This window comes from Molossus molossus, unplaced genomic scaffold (genome assembly GCF_014108415.1).
Source record: "Molossus molossus isolate mMolMol1 unplaced genomic scaffold, mMolMol1.p scaffold_m16_p_13, whole genome shotgun sequence".
In the NCBI taxonomy this organism is placed as follows: Eukaryota; Metazoa; Chordata; class Mammalia; order Chiroptera; family Molossidae; genus Molossus; species Molossus molossus.
In genome coordinates this window covers 36593406-36612881 of record NW_023425348.1, presented here as the reverse complement: position 1 = coordinate 36612881, position 19476 = coordinate 36593406, and the positions used below count along the sequence as shown (strand labels likewise).

At 40.4% G+C, this 19476-nt stretch overlaps 1 protein-coding gene across 7 annotated transcripts in view; it reads right to left on the bottom strand.

Moving 5' to 3' along the window:
- Positions 1–1300: 1300 nt before the first annotated feature.
- Positions 1301–19476, bottom strand: part of DLG2 (discs large MAGUK scaffold protein 2) — a 1351614-nt gene continuing 1333438 nt past the window's right edge. For all 7 annotated transcript variants that reach the window (XM_036258408.1, XM_036258403.1, XM_036258404.1 and 4 more), the window contains 6 exons: positions 18315–18365; positions 17229–17330; positions 12267–12439; positions 9929–10038; positions 4000–4091; positions 1301–2085 (listed from right to left, as the gene is read on the bottom strand). In XM_036258408.1, coding sequence (XP_036114301.1) covers positions 1979–2085; positions 4000–4091; positions 9929–10038; positions 12267–12439; positions 17229–17330; positions 18315–18365 — 635 coding nt within the window. In that variant the 3' untranslated portion in view covers positions 1301–1978. The remainder of the gene's footprint in view (positions 2086–3999; positions 4092–9928; positions 10039–12266; positions 12440–17228; positions 17331–18314; positions 18366–19476) is intronic.

The window sequence follows — 19476 nt, the reverse complement described above, 5'->3', positions numbered from 1 at the left end:
ACTTTCATCAGAGGGAAAATACATGGCCAGCCCTTTCATTGGCAAAGACAGCCTCAAGATTACAGGTAGATGCATAATTTTGCTTTTTTTGTGTTTGTTTTGGTGACTGCAGCCAGGCAGAGAGCGGTATTCAGTATAAGATGAACACCGCCTGTTTTTGGAAAGAGACCCTCATTCTGAGCTCTGATGTTCTTACTGTGAAGAAGCCCCATCACTGTTGATGGCCCTATCTCTTGCTCTCCCACCCCAGCCTGCATGCTGGTTTGCTGCACAGTGTGGCAGAATCCCTGCCAGGTCTGGATGTACCCCAGAAATAAGGCGATGGGGCTTAGTCTGGGCCTGCGTAGAACCCAGAGTTGAGTGGTTATTGAGATCACAGAAAAGTCTCTCTCTAAACATCTTGGGCACAAGCAAAGCTAATGTCACCATCAGCTCTAATGTAGGATATAGGCTTCGGGGAGGTTCCTTTTTAAAAAAATCATTATTATAATTACTAAAAAGTAAACTTGGTCCAGGTGTAGCCCCCAAGAAAGGCAGTTTAGTTGGTTGAACTCAAAGTCATTCATTGTTTTTCCTTATGGTTCTATCTCTTTGCCCTGTACATAACATAGAAACAAGCCTGCACCCCCTCACCCCCAACCAGATAATTCTCTTCTCTCTCTCTTCCTCAAATAAATAGTGCATCTCGGGACAGATCTCTCTATGACTCTATGCCACCTCTGGCTGTTATAAAGCCTCAGTGACTCATGAAACAGACACACAAAAAAGTCCTAATTACTCATGATTGGCCAAAATACTAAATGATTCTTTAAGATTGTATGTAAGTAACTAGGAACAAAGTTATTCAATTATTTGCATGGCAGGCCCAGGTTGTTTAACAAGAGAAAAGCAAAAAATTTGCCTTATGTTTGTATGAGTTTATCTCTGAAAGCCATCAGCTTAAAAATGCATGAACCAAATGTCTTTGGAAAACATCCACGAGGGCAACTCATTAAGGGATGTGCTCCATGAGAGTGTATCACTCACAGGGAAGGGAGGTCACGGGAGGCGAGCAAGGGAGAAGTCTGTGTCCGACTTTGGAAGGAACTCAGATGCTCTTAATGGATCATTGGCAACAGAAGGGAGAGTGCAATGTCCAGTTCTTGAATTTGATCCTCTGCAGGTAGTGCCTACAGTTAGTCTTTCAATTAATTAGTCTTTACAAAATATTTCACAAAACTTTTTTTAACCTATAGAAATTTGTTTCTATACATTTAATATATTTTTATTGTATAAATTACTCTTATCTTTAGTGCCTTCTTTCACTTTATAAATGGCAAAATAGACAACAAAAACAGTCATAAAGCTAACCCCAGGTGGAATCCCCTCTTCCCAGTAAGGTCAGTCCTCCATATACTTGTGAATTTTATGAAATGCTCGCCTTTCTTCGCAGGTGCCAAAGAAACTACACGCATATCCTTCCCTGATATTATGCCGTCTTCAAAGGGACTCCTTTCTTTTTGCCCCCCTTCTTTCTTTCTTTTGCTTGTTAAGAAATCAAAGGATGTGCATAGTTATAAAATTCAAAGTGGACCAATTACAGATGTGGGTAATGGGAAGGTTGGTGAAGTTCAAGTGCTGGCAACTTTTCTTTAAAGCAAAAAACACATAGAGCTCAGCAGCTAAGTCAGCTCTGGACATCTGCTGGGTGAGGAGGCTGCCCAGCTTGGGCACCGAGCCTGTCAGAGGTTCATCCCTACACCTGGCCCCTTGAGCAAACCAAAGCCTTCCTGCATACCGCAGAGTCTTTTCTGTCCCACCCTGTGGCCCCTCCGTTTCCTTCATGGCTTCACACAGTTTGTGTTGTACATTCATCAGAATTCACATTGACTGCAAAAACATAAATGCAACAAAAACATAAAAGCCTCCAAGTAGTATATTATATATATTTTGTTCTTCTAAATGCTCTTCTGTTGTTGTCAGAGGTGCAGTAGCTAATTTATAACTTCTCCTTTGAGGGAATCCAGATGAAAGGCCCAGATTGCTCCTCAATAACAAGCTTGCATTGGTTATATATATCTTCTAAGGTGTCTCCTTGGACAATTGCTAGAACAAAAGAAAATGCACCTGGAGTTAGGAATCAATCATCCATCACACAGCAGAAGCTCAAATCAGTGACAGATAAACTCATCAGGAAGCTTAATGTTACTTTTCATTAGTAAGAAAAAGCAGAAAATTCACTTAAGCAAGGTCACATCAATGATGAAAAAATATGTTTTCAAGGCATGTTCTGGATCAGCAATAAATGCACCACAGTCTTTCCACTTTCTTCACGTCTGTCTGTCATTCTGGACAATGCACCATTCATATATTTACATTTTATGGGTGTCTACTCTGGGCCAGGCCCTGAGCTAGGCATCGATCAATTTTTCAGATTGACAGCTCCCCATTTATCAAAGAAAGCTGGCCTTATATTTCTATACTGTACTTACTTTGTCAGAGACAGAAATTCATATATTTTGGATACAGAGGAAATAATATAAAGTTTTGGAAGAAAGTTTAGTTAACCTCCTCAACCCCTAAAACCTTTAAAAGAAAACCCCATTCATCCCCCAAGTAAAATGAAATTTTACCCTGCATACTCAAAGTGAGAATATTTTATGGTAACTACTTACAAGAAACAGAAATAGGAAGAAATATAAACCATTAAACTGTGTATTACCTAGATTTAAGTACATTTTATTATCTCCCTTGAACAAAAGCTATCTTGTAGCTAGATCTCTAAAACACATCCGTACTATGCTTACAAAGTGGGGCTTAGAAATAAATTGCTACTGAAACATGGTTTAGATTTTCAAAAACCCTCCTTAGACTATCTTGATTACTGTATTTTATTCCTGAATATAAGCCACTGTCAAATATACATTGTTTTGATTTGATGGTCCTGTCTGGATGCTCATTTAGGATGAAATATAACGCATATCTTTGTTATTGTTAGAAACTTTACTTAAGATTACCCAGTTCGACATATTTGCACACTGCTAAGCCACTGGTGTTTTTCTATTCTGAATAAGATAAAAAATAGTCTTTAATGTCACATAAAGTAATTTAGGAGGAAAGTCCTTGTTTTCAAACTATCAGTTGTAAGGCAAATTCCACAAATGCTGCTCCCTCTTTGGATTTGATCAATGTTTCATGAAAATATATGAGAGAACCCAGGATATCCAAGACAAGAAAATCTTCCTTTACTGCCCAAACTTCACATTTCCAAGGAAATAGTTTAAGAGGAAAAAAGAAGTTTTGCTCAACAGGAATTAACAGAGAAACAGGGAAGTATTTCAAGACTCTTGTTCACGTGTGCTGACGGGAGGCAGCCTCCAGGTCACTGAAGCAGAGGACGGAGGCCCTGAGATTGCGTCTCAGGAGCGACTGCTTTGGACACTGCACATTTTGAGCCTTAAAGTTTCCCTTTCAAGTCTTCTGATGACACCAGGGAGATACTTTAAGGAAGTTTCAATGCCTAAAATCTCCTTACTGGCAGGAGGCAGCTCACTGGCATCTGGTTCCTGGTTTTGGACAGGGCCCTTGGAAATTTGGAAGCTGGTTGCAGCTTAATCCAGAGCAGGCAGAACCCAGATTTTGAAGCAAATGGGTAAAGCAGAGGGGAATTAGGGATTCTCAGCAGGATGGCTTTAGGGCCCAGATACGCCAGGCCCTCATTTATGCCAAATGTCAGGCAATTTATCTCCTTTGTCACAGTTCAAGGGTAAATGAACTTACCTCTACTAGACCTATCACTTTGTAAGTTATAGAAATGTCTAGTCACTATGTTGGACACTTGAAACTAATATAATATTGTTCAGGGTGGGGCAAAAGCAAGTTTACAGTTGTGAGTATGCAAAACAGAGTTTATTATATTGTTATTTACTAATTGTATAATATTTTCTATACGAACAACTGTAAAACTGCTTTTGCCCCACCCTGTGCGTGAACAATAATTTTTTTTTTAAAAGAACTTACCTGTAAAATACTCTCCAAATTCTTGTTCTAGCTTAATTGCACGATCGTAGGTTTTCTTGGCCTGTTCCTCTGTTAGGCGCTTGTTCATCTCCCTGGGAAAATGAGGATTTAGTATTAGAATGCACGGGGACTATTCAAACCTTGAAAAATTAAAATGCTTGGCAAAAATGAATCCTGTAGGAAGCCTAGTGTAATCTTTTTTTTTTTTTTTTTGTTCAGGTAGAGTGGGAGGGAGAGAGAGGAACAGAGAGAGAGAGAGAGAAACATCGACGTGAAAGGGACACATCGAGTGGCTGCCACCCGCACGACTGACCAGGGCCGGGGACAAACTGCAACCGAGGTACATGCCCTTAGCGGGAACCGAACCCGGGTCTCTCTGGACCGCAGGTCGACGCTCTAACCGCTGAGCCAAACCGGCCAGGGCAAGCCTAGTGTAATCTTAGCAGCAACTTCCTAGTCTTCATCTGGGACTCCTCTTTGCTGGAATAATTTTAGCAACAAGGACTCCCTCCTAGGGAGTTCATTTCTCAGTGGGCAGTCTCTTGGTCCCACGTGGGGGTGAAGCAGAATTTGTCTCCCTTTAAAAAAATTTTTTTTATTTCTCACCTGAGGATATTTTTCTATTTATCATCAGATAGAGTGGGAGGAAGGGAGAGAGAGACAGAGAGAAAAATCGATGTGATAGAGCCCATTCGACTGGTTGCCTCCTGTATGACCGGACCAGGGCCAGGGACGAGCCACAACCTTGGTATGTGCCCTTGACCAGAATCAAACCCAGGACTCATTGGTCTGCGGGCCGATGCGCTAACTGCTGAGCCAAAGCAGGCAGGGCAGAGTCTGTCTTCTTTTGAATTCTAGTTACTGGTCCCTGTTCTGCCCTCTGCAGCCCCAGAGGATAGGGCAAAACTTCCTTCTTCCCTGGCAGGCACCAGTGTCTGGAAACCAAGCCCTCATGTCTGCACACCTTCAGTCCTGCTTCCTTCATCTGCTCTCCCTTGGACATGATTTCCGAATCCTAACCTTCTTGGTCACCCTTCCTTGGACTCTGTTCTAGTCTATCTCGACCTCTCTTAAATGTGAGCTGCAGAACTGAACAAGATGTTCCAGAGGCAGTCAGAGGGAGGAGAAGAGATGGCCAGAAGGGAAGGTTCATCACAGCATTTTGGACCTCATTACATCTGAGAAAACACAACTTGACTGTTCTCAGGTCCCGACCACACAGAAGGCTTTGATTTCTCGACTCCCCCATCCCCTCCAAGGGCTGCTGCTCATCTTCAATGCACAGCAGAAAACATGTGGAGTGGAGAAACACAGAAAGTGCTTCCAGAGAACTATAGAAGAGGTGATAGGCCCCTTAAGGGTGTGCATCTTCAATGCTTAAAGAAAGGAAGGGAGAGAGAGAGAGAGAGAGAGACAGAGAGAGAAAGAGAGAGAGAAACCTGAACCAATAACCCAGGTATGTGCCCTGACTGGGAGTTGAACCAGCAACTTTTCAGTGCACAGGATGATGCTCAACCACTGAGCCACTTTAGCTGGGCAGGTGTGTATGTGTTTCAGGTTGAAAGGCATTCTACAGCTCTTGCTGCTTAACTTTTGCAAATGGCAAGGCATGTCTGTAGCAATCCAAGTCTTGAACTTCCTCTGTTTTTATAATCTGGTAGGATCTCAAGGAGCTGATGAAGAAGGCTTGAATTAAAATGAACACAGAGGGGATGTAACAATCAAAAGTGCTGGGACCAAAATATCTTCAAATAGATTATAAGCAAGTAATATCAAATAGTGAGCCAGGGTAGAGGAGCTTGTTAAGGTCTTCCAATGGCTCACTTTGTTTATTTTTGTTCTGATAGAATGTGCTGCAAAGGAATCATGCCTCAAATTCTGTCCCTTTTTTCTGTTAGTCTGTCAACCATTGTGGAATCAATAACTGCGTATAAGTGCTGTTTAATCATTGGAAGTTTATTTAAATCCAGCCTAGTCTCAAGGGCAAATTGAGGTCAAAGAAAAATGGAAAAGAACCTAATCTTTTGATCCTTAACCAGTGGCAGCTTTATCGCCCCATGTCCTCTGGTGTTAATTTTTTTTGCCTACCAAACTGTACTTACCAAATAAAAATTATTTTACTTTTCATTAAAAAAAAAATCAAAAACATTTTATTAATCAAAGACTGTCAATCATTGCCTCTGATCACCATAAGAATACCAGTGTGACTGCACTGGGCTGACAGGCGTCCCGCCCAGAGCAGAGATAATGTAGTTGGTACGTTGGGGTGCATCACAGGTGCTGCCTTCGCATGCCACTTAGGAAGCCAGAAATCTGAGTGGGGAACAGGTCGTCTTAGTCAGTTCCTTTTTTCAGAGCAAGTAACTGAGGCCTGAAGTAGTAAAGAAACTTCCTAAGGTTGTATATTTATTTGTTTGTTTGTTTGTTTATTTAATCCTCACCCATTTATCTTCAGATAGAACGGGAGGAAGAGAGAGAAACATTGATGTGAGAGAGACACACACTTACTGGTCGTCACCCACATGACTGCAACCGGGGCTGGGGACAAACTGCAACTGAGGTATGCGCCCTTAGTGGGAATCAAACCCGGGACTCTCTGGTCTGTGGGCTGACGCTCTAACTGCTGAGCCAAACTGACCAGGGCTAAGGTTGTACATTTAATAAAGAGTAAATGTGATGCAAGAACTCAAAATTTTCTTTTTAACCATTTCTTAAACAGACTTCCCATTATACCAAGACTTTCCTTGAAAAGATACTTATTTGGAAAAAATAAAAGACTGAAGTCACATGTTAGCATGATACTGAACATGATGCTGATGGCTTTGATATAAAGAAGTGGGAGTTTCCTGTACTCTTGCTGCTGAAATAAACGTATCTCGTTCTGAGGGACGGTATCTATGATCCTTCCCCCAAATGGCAGGAGCCCTAGAGGCTGTGAGTGGCTGTCACTCTTGGGTGTAGAAGATGCTGGGCCAAGGGATCTATTTCACAGAGCTACAGTGTAAGAAATCCCACAGCCCTGAATCTTCTTTGACTTCCCTGGCCCATGCTTATCTGTCTTCTCTGAATTTCCCTTGAACTTTTTGTAGCAACGACTAAATTTAGATGTTTAATTCTCTGATATATGCATTTGTTTTGTCTTTTTGCCCAACCCAGGAGTTCCTTGAGGGCAGAGACCATGGCTTATTCATCAGCATGTGACAAGAAGCCTGTCTCAACACACAGATTGAATAAGTGAATGAATGGATGAATGAATGGACCACTAGACAAATAAATATAATTATCTTACAGTTAAAGGCAGACCTGAACACAGTCCATCATGGGAGCAAGAAGGTAAAAGCAGATTGGGGGACATAGACAACAATTCTGGGGAGGGCAGGAGTGGGAGGGGGGTGTCAATGGGGGAAAAAGGAGAAACATCTGTACCAACAACAAAAGAGAGCAGATTGGGGGTGGCAAGGTGGAGAGACACAGGAAAGCTTCTCATTGCCATGAGGTGGGGCAGGGAACAGAAGCCACAGGCAGCACACTATAAAAAGAACGCTCTTTCATACACACCCTTGATTTCATGCTTCTCTGGAGAGTCAGCTGTGTGTGTGCTAATAAGCTCTGTGCTTTGATTTGGAAGATGCACTTGAGAAATAATGTGTGTGATGATGTGTCGATGCCTGGACGTGACAGCTGCCACGCTCTTGTTCCAGCTGACCTAGCCTTCACTGCTCCCGGGGCATGAGCAACTCCTGACAGCTTCGCTCTGGAAGCAAAACCCCAGGGAATGAGTGAACTGGAAAGCAAACCTCCCGCATTTACGAATAAGGGCGCATTAGTTGGAATGTCACCACTACTGCACTGGAGACCTAAGACATGGCTGTAGCCACTTATGTCATATTCACTGTCCTCATTGAGAAATCCAGCCCCCAGTAGGTTTAATTTTCCTTGGTGATAAGTGGCTGTGACAACACCCTAAGGCAAAACTAAATAAGTCATCTCATAGTTGGGGAAGGAAGTAGACCTTCTCCTACTGAGCACCAGATGGGTGTGCAACTGCTGTTTCTCCCTCAGGCCTCACTTCCTGGGAAGCCAGTTATCCCACTGCGTGTTGATGGTGTGAAATTTATTTTTCTATTTATGAAACAGGCTTTTAAGATGCTGTTCCTGGGATGTGAGGGCCATTTTTCTATTCTTCTTATTAATGATAGCACTGCTAATAAAATTTATGAGGCTCTTTACAGATTATAAATTACTTTTACATAATGAAATTTGTGGTTGCTTAATTTACTTTGTGCAATGTGTCACACAGTATCGTACATGAGGAGACATTTAATGCATGCCATTGGACATAATATGATCAAGAACCACTATTTTATTGTTGGCATACATTTTTCCATGTGCCGATGATGGGCAAAGCTCTTTACATTAAAATTTAACACCTAAATTCATGGGGCTGAATTGTTGGCGACCTCCGTATTTTATTTTTTGCATCCTGATAAAAACTTTGTCCATCTTTTATTTATCAGACTATAGTCTGCTTTTAAGATATAGCTCTGGCAATTTCCCGAGAGATCTTCTCTGTATTTAACTTAATTCTCTTGGGCTGCAATCTTAGTTAATGCACCTCACTTCCTTTCTTCATCCTCGGAGAAGACAGAAGAACAGTTGGCTGATATCCTCTGCAAGTAACTGCTTTCACCTCTGGGTTTTTCCATGAGCACCTTGTGGTTCATTCCTGTACCCTGTCAAATACTCTGAGGCCTTGAGGTTCACATGGAGGCATATTTGAGCAAAGCTCTCATGACAGACACACTGGCATGAATTCTTGCGATCTCCTGGAAAAGGTACTGTACTGTTTATGTGTTTTTGGATGATTAAATAGCTTTATTCCATTTGTATTAAAGTAAGTTGAAATATTTCATAGCAATAATAGCTACTATTTAGTGAGTGCTTACTATATACCAAAGACCAAATAAAGAACTTTACATTCTTAATCTTGTTTAATCTTTACACTAACTCTATGAGGTAGGCGTTCTTAATGTGCCTAGTTTGGAGGTAAGGAACTAAAGGTCACAGAACTGATCAGTGGCAAAGCAAAGAACCAATCCTGCCTCGATCAATTTTCAACTCTTCGCTCTTAGCCTCTACGGCTACTGCGGCCTCCTTTCTGTACGGGAGTTGTCTATAAAGCAATGCCAACAATTTCTATTAAATTGCCAAAGAAAAGATGTTACTTTCTAGTTAGATCAGGAATATCTGCCCAATTTGTTTAGCGATTTTTGAAGGGAGATATTTTACAAGTCTCCTGAAAATTAAAAGAATAAAAAAAAAAAAATCATGCATTTCCCCCTTGTTCATAAATGTGCACTAATATGGAGCTGTTGGTTTAAGTAATAGATATTTGACTGCCACACCACAAAGAAACTCCCAATAAGGATAGGAGTCTAAATGCATGAGGTTCTAATTAAGGAATGTAAGAATTCCGTGATACAACAGAGTGAAATGCCAATGAAAACAGTCTAAAATATTGTCCACTCCTATAAAAACCCACACATTTAAAAAGATTTGCCAGTGGAACTGCTCTCAGAAGTAAGACACAATTTGAAGATGATGCTACCTGTCATTTGGAAAACCAAACCAAATTAAACCAACCTACCCTACCTTAAAAACAACACAACAACAAACAATCACACACACAAAAAACAGTTTGTGAAATGAAAATAAAAATCAAGAGACATTATTGAAGACATTTTAAGGAATTACTGACATTATGTCTGTAATGACTCAAAAATCTTTAATACAGTTTTTAAAAAAAGGGAATGCTTAAAAATCAACTAGGGCATTTCCCATTTGTAAGCATTTTGACAGAGATGTTAATGATATACTGTGTCATATGGAACAGGGGGCCGGATGAAGGCCTCCAGTGGCCTCCACTTACATCAGAGGTTCCAGAGACTTGGGCTTAATGAAGATGGCAATGGGATAGAGCTGGGCAACTTGTAACCGCTTGATAGCATTTCCTGACACGTCAAGTATACAGTGTTTGCCCTGGTAGAAAGAGAAGAAAAATATGGAGTTAATCCAGAAAAAGTGATTATAACCCAACAGCCACTAAAAATAATGTAAGTGTGGTTTAGGGGAAGATAAGGGATAATGGATTTTTAAGGGTTGAAATGGATCACTGCCAAGCATAAATAAAAGTTGATACACCGGTCATCACTGAATGCTTGCCTTGACTCATGTTTATACTCCCTTACTAAGTGTCTGCCACTGGGAACTGTTATCTCAAACTTTCTTTTTAAAAATTGAAGTTATTGGGGTGACATTGGTTTGCAAAGCTATACAGGTTTCAAGAGTACAACTCAATAAAACATTGTCTGCACACTGCATCATTCACCCATTGCCCCAATAAATATCTGATGCTTTGTACAAAGAAGATATGTGGACATGTATAATGTGACTGGGTCTATTCTCATAAAGCTCATAAACCATCTTTGAAGAGAACTGTCAAGAAGAAATCCCCAAATCTATGAGGTAGGTATTATCAACCACATTTTACAGGTGACCAAGGTTTCGAAATGTTAACTAACTTGTCCAGTCTCAGTGTAAGGAGGTCAGAAACCCAAATCTTGAGTACTAATAGAGTTGTTGGTTGGAATAAACAGACACCTCATTGTCTCACCCTGCCTGATGTTAAATTTGAAGGAATGATAATCATGTGTATTTAGAATGATTCCATAAATATTTGCTGAGTGCTTATATGTATCCTGACCTTGATATGCTCAGTCTAGCAGAGGACACACACAAGAGTTACCTTGAATATTGTATCTTAAATGCTGAGAGAGAGGCTTGCACAAGGTATGTATACTTCTTGATTGTTAACAAATAAAAAGCCCCGATTACATTATAGTACACCTCATTTAACGTGGCTTCCACTGCAATGAGTGCTCAGAGCTTTATAAAGTATTTCTGGAAAAGTAGATCTATTTGCCACACATCATATTCTACCTCCTGGAGAGAAATGGCCTCATTACCCTGCTGCTTAGAAGAAATTTACACAAGAGAAAAAACATATTATGCAGATAGAAACAGTCCTAAATCAACAAGAGGGGATAAAAACTCATCTATCATATCGAAGTGAAAATGAGCAGAGTCCATGCATACTTGAACTCTTTTAATAGGAGAAACACACTAAGATGGTTCAAACCTTTATCACTTAAGTAATAGATTCCAAGTTTGCCATCTGTGAAACATGGAATCTACTACATAATCAAATGCTATTTGATTATTCACTGGCCAGAACATTTCAAGTTAACAAAGGTGTATCTACATGTACAAAGAGGAGAAGAGGTGCAATTATCCAGGAAACTGATTACAAACAATGAAATAGCTCATAGAAACTCACTTTTGAGAGAGAGGGAAACAGATGCAACTGCATAGTGTATTCTTAGATAGAGACATTAAAGTTCTTATTTAATTTTTGTACCAGTATATCAACAGGGGGAAAAGGGATGTACCAAATGAATTCAACCCAACAAATATCAATTATATGACAAATATACTTGCTCTTAACTCTTTTTTTTCCTCCTAGGAAATCAATCCTCTGTTCACAGATCACAATGTTTCTATATGCAGATCTGAACGCTATATTCAGTTGCCTTTCTATCCTATTCTCTTTTGAATGTTCTCCTCTCTTCCAGTCACTTAAAATCATCAGCAGGAAGGCAAATAATTGCAGCATCTACATCTCCCTTAAGTTAGAATTTTTGCCAGCATCAGGCTAGGCAGTCCTATCTATCTATCTATCTATCTATCTATCTATCTATCTATCTATCTATCCATCCATCCATCCATCCATCCATCCATCCATCCCTTGATCATGAGGATGTTACGTTTTCAAGGAGGGAAGACGTAACTCCTGCTAATATAAAAAATTGGGGATGCCCATCTAAACCATCAAAAATAATGATGCTTCCTTAATACATTCAATGTTGTTTACTGGAATCAAAGTCAAGGACAAAGTGAATCTTCACACACTTCAAGTTGTTATTTAGGAGTATACTCCACCCCTTCTCCCTCAAATCAGTCAGTTTATTTTACTGAGGTTAGAACAAAGATTAACGACCATGCTCTAAAGTGATCCTTTGCTTAGAGGTCTTCAAAGGATTATTTAATTAAACCTTACAACTGCAATCAGGAAAGAGTAATGACCACAACATGCAGTTTGCCACCTGGGACCCTTCTCAGGGGAGGTGTGAGATGGTTGGTGAACATACCCTCTCTGCAACAAATCTCACAGACTGCACGCTGGTTCCATACAAGTTGTCGTTGTACTGGCCGGCTTCTATGAACTTGTGCTCTTGGATATCTTTCTCCATTTGTTCTCTGGAGATGACAAAGTGGTAGTCTCTGCCATCTACCTCGTAGTCACGCTTTGGCCTTGTAGTATCTTTATAAAACAAAACACAACATAAATACATAAGTTGTCATTACTACTAACAATTACATCTTAGAGTCACTATCTAAACAATGGCCAGACAGCTGCTTTGCAATCTTTTTTCTCCCACTGAATTGACTAAGTTCAGTCGTGGTTTTGACAGTGTGTAGTGACAACCGACGAGTAAGCAACCCCCTCCATATGCTTCCTTAAGTTGACAGACATGGCAGTTGCTTTTTCCTGTTAATAAATTCCGGAAAATAGTCACAGTCAACAAACATCAATTGAATGTTAAACATCAATTTCCCTATGCAGGGCTGTATGGGCAATTTATCCAATGAATCATGCCCTCAGCAGTTCTGACTGTGGCAGTTTTGCCTTAAGAATCCCCCTTGAACGCAGTTTTGTATATTTATACTCATAAATGTACTTTATACTTATTTACTTCATGACACCCTCAGTACAGATATATAAAAATATGTAATAAGAAGCACCATGAGATAGGCACAGGTACTAATCTTAGCCTCCTACTGGAAACAACCAGAAAGCTAGACAAAATATATGGAGCAGCTGTTTTCAGGCATCAGACAACAGGCAGTGCAGGGCTGTGATTCTTGATAAGAAAAAACACATAAGGGGAGTTATATTCTCTCCACTTTCATGTCTAAATGGAGAGTTTAAAGGTCATATAGTGGCCCCAGAAAGGTCACACTGTGGAAGGTTACTCTAGACCCATCTTCATCAAGTCATTACTAGAAGAAGTTGATCTGTCAGTAAATGACCTGCTAGAATAAAAACATAATATTTTACAAAGAAAAATAACAAAATCCAGACTCTCAGTAATGTAGCATCACTAAGTCCAGCACACAATAAAAGATATGGGACAAGCAATGAAGCAAGAAAATGTGTCATATACTCAAGAACAAAAATAAACATACATTATAAATATATTCAGGAACTTTAATAGATATAAAATTAGATCATCACAGTTAAAGTGGGACTGAAAGTCAACTCTAATTTTGGCTAGAGGTAGCGAAACTTCTTTATAAGAAGAGAAGAGCAAACAATTTATCAATATAAATAAAAATGTTGGTATGTTTCCAGTTTTGACTTAGCTATGGTTCTTCTAGAAATCCATTAAAAAATTATTGAAACATAAAATTTTATCCTTAAAAGTATTCAAGTATATTAGTTTATAAATTATAAATATGTTTAGAGAGACTTCCAGTCAAGATGGTGGCGTAGGTAAATTCAGTACTCGCATCCTCCCACAACCACATCAAAGTTACAACTAAACCACAGAACAACCATCATTCACAACCGCCTGAAATCAAGCTGATGGAAGTCCTACAACTACGGAATTAAAGCAGCAGCCACATTGAGACTGGTAGGAGGGGCAGAGGCACGATGAGCTGGCCCCACACCCACTTGTGGCAGATAAAAATCAGGAGGCTACCTCAGCTGGGAAGGTCCTCCCTGAGGACTGAGGGGTCCCTGTCCCACACCAGGGGCCCCGCTCAGGGTTCCAGTGCCAGGAAGAGAGTCCCCATAACTTCTGGCTGGAAAAACCAGTGGGAACTGAGACTCAGGGAAGCTGAGATGGCTGGAGCCCCAGGCAGCTCCTTTTAAAGGGCCCGTGCACAGACTTATCGAACTCACTCCCTCTCAGCTTGGAGAGGAGGCAGTTCGAGGGACACTAGAGACATACAGGGAAGAACTGAGCTGTTTGGCACTGGAGTGAGGGCTGGAGAGGAAGCTTTCTCTGGGATAAACGTGCTGTCAGAGGCCTTTGTTTCTTTGGTGAGCCCTTCCCTGGGACGGCAGACAGCCACCATATCTAGGACTCCAGCAACCTGGCTCACACTGTTTGCCCCACCCTCGTGATTCCCTGAGGTCCTGCCCCACCCAACTTTCAGGCCCACCCAAGCTGGTGCCAGTTGCTTAACCATAGGATTGGCCTGTCTTGGATCTGCTTCAGGTTTTCCTAAATTCTTTCAAACAAGCAGCATCTGGTCTCAGATAGCCCCATACCTCTCATTAAATAATACATAGAAACAAACACAGGGAGGCAGCCAAAATGAGGAGACAAAGAAATAGGTTCCAGATGAAAGAATAGAACAAAACCCCAGGAAAAGAACTAAGCGAAATGGAGATAAGCAACCTAACAGATACTGAGTTCAAAATACTGCTTATAAGGATGCTCAATGAACTTAGTGAGAACCTCAGTGAACTTAGTGAGGGCCTCAAGAGCATAAAAAAGGACCAGTCAGAAATGAAGGAGGCACTAACTGAAATAAAGAATAATTTACACAGATTCAATAGTAGAGTAGGTAAAGCCAAGAAGCAAACCATCGATTTGGAATCTAAGGAAGCAAAAAACACCCAATCAGAAAGAAAAAAGAAAAAAGAATCCAAAAAAGTGAGGATAGTGTAAGGAGCCTCTGGGACAATTTCAAGTGGGCCAACATTCGCATCTTGAGGGTGCCAGAAGGAGAAGAGAGAGAACAAGAAACCAAAAACCTATTTGAAACAATAATGGCAGAAAACTTCCCTAACTTGGTGAAGGAAACAGATATACAAGTCCAGGAAGCACAGAGAGTCCCAAACAAGATGAACCCCAAGAAGCCCACCAAGACACTTCATCATCAAAATGCAAACGGTTCAAGACAAAGAGAGAATCTTAAAAGCAGCAAGCGAAAAGCAGTTAGTTACCTATAAAGAAGTTCCCATAAGACTGTCAGCTGATATCTCAAAAGAAACTTTGCAGGCCAGAAGGGAGTGGCAAGAAATGATAAAAAGCTTTTTATCAGAGTGATAAAAAGCAAGAATCTACAACCAAGATTACTCTATCCTGCAAAGCTGTCATTTAGAATCGATGGCCATATAAAGAATTTCCCAGACAAGGAAAAGCTAAAGGAGTTCACCACCACCAAATTGTTATTATACGAAACGATGAAGGGTCTTTTTGAAGAAAAAGATAAAATATATGAACAAACAAAATGGCAATGAATATACATCTATCGACAATTGAATCTACAAACAAAATGAACAAGCAGAACAGAAACATTGTCATAGATACAGAGAACATTTTGTTGGTTGCCAGATGGGAGAGGAGTTGGGGGAATGGGTGAAAAAGGTGAAGGGATTAAGAAGTACAAATTTGTTGCTAGACTGACAAACCTTAAAGGGAAAGGGGTTGGGGGGTGGGCAGAAATAAACCAAAGAACTTATATGCATAACCAATGGATACAGAAAAGGCACGAGGGGGGTGGGATTGGGGAGGAGGGGGTCAATGGAGGAAAAATGAGGAACATCTGTAATACATTTAACAATAAAGATAAACAAACAAACAAAAAATTATAAATATGTTTAAACTTAATTACAATTCATAATAGTTAAAAGTAGAGAAAAATCAAGATACTCATAAAGGAAGAATGATTAATTATATCATAATAATATTTAAAATATTTATATAAAATTTTCAATAATGTTAAGTGAAAAAAAATACTGTATATATCTAATATGTATCCAACCACAGGAAAAAATGCACATATAGAAAGAATGGATAGATAGAAATCTAAGAAAATATTAACAGTGATGTTATCTCTGGGTATTGTGTGGAATTCTGTATGTTTTTTATTTTCTTATTTAACTCTATTTTTAACATTTCTAAGTTCTGTACAATGAACATATATTTATTATTATATAATGCTATTAATGAAAAAAGAGGAAGAGTGCAAGGTTGAGGAGAAAACAAAAATGTGCTTAAGAACTGTGTTGTTATTTTTCTTTTGAAATTGGAGAACAAACTGGAAGTTGCTATGAATGGACTAGGGGTTTGGCTCCATCAACTGAGTCTTTCTCGGGATAGGTTCTATGGCAGGATCACTCCCCAGAGCCCTAGCTGGGAACAGGTTCATGAGCCAATCATCCTGGTGCCCTGCACACGGACTGCACACATGTGAGCCCTGCGATTCCCATGTGTTCCAGGTGACATACGCACTACTGAAATGGAAGAGACATTTCAAAACATAGAGCTTAAAAAATGTCGAGTGAGAAAGATATGTTTATTCGGATCAGACTTAAGAGCTTAATTATCTAATAAATTAACATCTTCTGGTGGGTTTTGTCTCCATATACAGAAGGCTTCCATGCATTAATGTGACATAGTGGGAATAGAGATGAAAGTGGATGAGTAGGGAAAGTATGGTGGGTGGAAGTAGGTGAGCAGATAGAATTTTACAGGGCTGCACTCAGAAGGACCAGGAGACCTAATAGTTGTCCATACGACAAGAAAGTAGATTAAAGTCTGTAATGCCCTAGAGGGTACATTAAAGTTCTGTACACCTTCTTGTCTTTATCCTCCCAACACCTGGGACTATTAAAACACAGGGGAAAGCCAGTTTTATTTTTGGGTTGACACATGACCCTACGTGATCTTGAGATAATTTTAACATATGACTTTCTGATCTCTCTTATTCTATAAGACAAAATGCTTCAGTGGCATTTCAATCACTCTGTGAGAAAATACTGATGGCTATCAACAATCCTATACTCCTTTAAATGCTATCACAGTTACAAAGAAAGGATTCATCCTGCCTTCTTGAGGAGCACAGTTTGGAGAACTTATACTCAAACAATACGTAGCAGGATAGATGAAAAGTGTTAGGCAGAGAAAATTAAATAAGATGCTTAGATAATAGGTAACCGATAGACTGTTGGAGGAATAGAATTACATTTTACCACCGCCAAAGGAGCCAAGTTCCCCCCCCCCCCCAGAGAAAAGAGAAATGATACTTACGAGGCACACAGGAGCCAAATTTGTCAGGAAATTCGGATATCAAGTCGTCGTTGATCCGATCCTTCATGGGGCCCAGGATAATCACTGGCCGAGTATAGTTTACTGCAGAGAGGGAATGGGAGATGCAGATAAGGAGAAAGACATGGAAGAGACTGCAAAACTGCCCTTCGATGGGGATTCTTAAGGCAAAATTGCCACAGTCAGAACTGCTGAGGGCATGACTTCATTGGATAAATTGCCCATACAGCCCTGCATAGGGAAATTGATGTTTAACATTCAATTGATGTTTGTTGACTGTGACTATTTTCTAGAATTTATTAACAGGAAAAAGCAACTGCTGTGTCTGTCAACTTAAGGAAGCATTTGGTGGGGTTTGCTTACTCGTAGGTTGTCACTACACACTGTCAAAATGACGACTGAACTTAGTCAATTCAGTGGGAGAAAAAAGATTGCAAAGCAGCTGTCTGGCCATTGTTTAGATAATGACTCTAAGACGTAATTGTTAGTAGTAATGACAACTTATGTTTTTATAATTTCTCTTTCTCAGCTCAAAATGCTCTTTATACTCTGTGGGGCTTTCCCAGTTCCTTTGTATTGTGAAGTTAGAAGGAACTCTAACATTTATTTCCTACAACTCCTCACATGATGCTTACATTTTCCCTGCAATACATCAGCCATTAGCTTCTGTGTAAATGCCTCCAGGAAAAGGAAACACAGGCTCCTGGAGCAGCTCACAGATGACTGTATCTTAGGACAGGTCTGCGAGACAGCCCTTCTCAACACTGAGATATCTTCAGTCTCCTAGGAGAGTTTATCCAAAACTACAGGTAGGGGCTCGTAAGTGACTGGGATGTGGTCCTTCCCTTTAAGGACCGCTCATCTGGAGGGGCTGCTCCATCCTAGGAGCTATCACTGCCCATGGTCAGCAGTGTTAGCTGGTGATAGAGCAAATGAGAGAGCATGTGGTCTGCGGACAGCTGAGTACTAAAGGGTGTTTATTTTCCTTATTCTATCACTCTACCTCCTATAATAGTATCACCTCTTGTGGCCTGGAAATCAGGAACCAGAGCAAGCCGGGAAACTTACTTTCCTGCCTTGTGACAGGCTCATAAGAAAGAATGAAGTCTTCTTGCCCTCCTGAGAAGAGAAGAAAGGAAATTTACAGTGGACTAACAACCAGTCATACACCACAGCGACAAGCCCTGCTCTGAAATATAGGAAGCAGATATAGTCCAGGGTTAATTTTCCTTATTTTCTCTTCTTGAACCATTCCCCAAATCCTTTCATCCTCATCAAACTGTTGGTCATGCCTCTAGGTAATGCATGAAGGCCAGTTGTCTGCAGTTCATTGGGCAGTGGCCTGAGACTGAGAAACGATGCACCATGGCATCTGCACCCAGCATCACTGCCTAAGACAAAACCATCTAGTTTAAGGACAGGGTCCATCCAATAGTTTGCTACTACATTATCAGAATTTCTGGACCTCTTATTTCATCTTCTATTTTATGTCCCGAAGAAGCACATAATTCAAAAGCAAGTGTCTGCTTGCTTCACTTATAATACAAAAAATTCATCAGCATACACTACAGGACACTGAGGATTTTACTCCAATGTTAATTCGTCAGGAAAATGTGGGGTCGATTCAAGAAGATAAAAAATTAAGGAGTCCCCTAAGTCCCTGGTGATAATTGGAATTAACTCTACCCTTGAAACTTTGGGGAAAGAACTAAGAAAGACAATGTAGTGAAAGTATCAGTCCCTCCAATGTCATTTGCAACAAGCCTGTTTCACGGTGGGCCTCAAGTCAACAAATAACCATGGAGAAGAAATTGGTTTTTGGCAATTATTTTTTTCAATCGTCTATTTTACCCAATTGATGACCTGGGCATGAGATTAGGCTGATTCAGCTGCCAACCTAGAAGGGTCTACTCTTCTATTTGTTTTAGGCCTGGACTGACTATCCTTCGGTGGGAAATAGCTTAGGCTGTTGGAAAGACTCCCTGTCTGTTGTTCTATAGAGAAGGTAGTTTTTCCTGAAACCAAAGGGCAATGAATCTACTGCTTTATCTCCCCATAACCCCTGTAACTGTCAGTCTGTCAATGTCACATGCTCCTCCTTCAATAGCCACAGCTCAGACCAGGTGAGTTGATGTCATAAAAGGAGTTAATAGCACAGACAGTTGCAGACTGACAACAGATTTGGGGAAATGAAGCAGTATGTGGATAAAGCTGTGAAGTACAGACATCT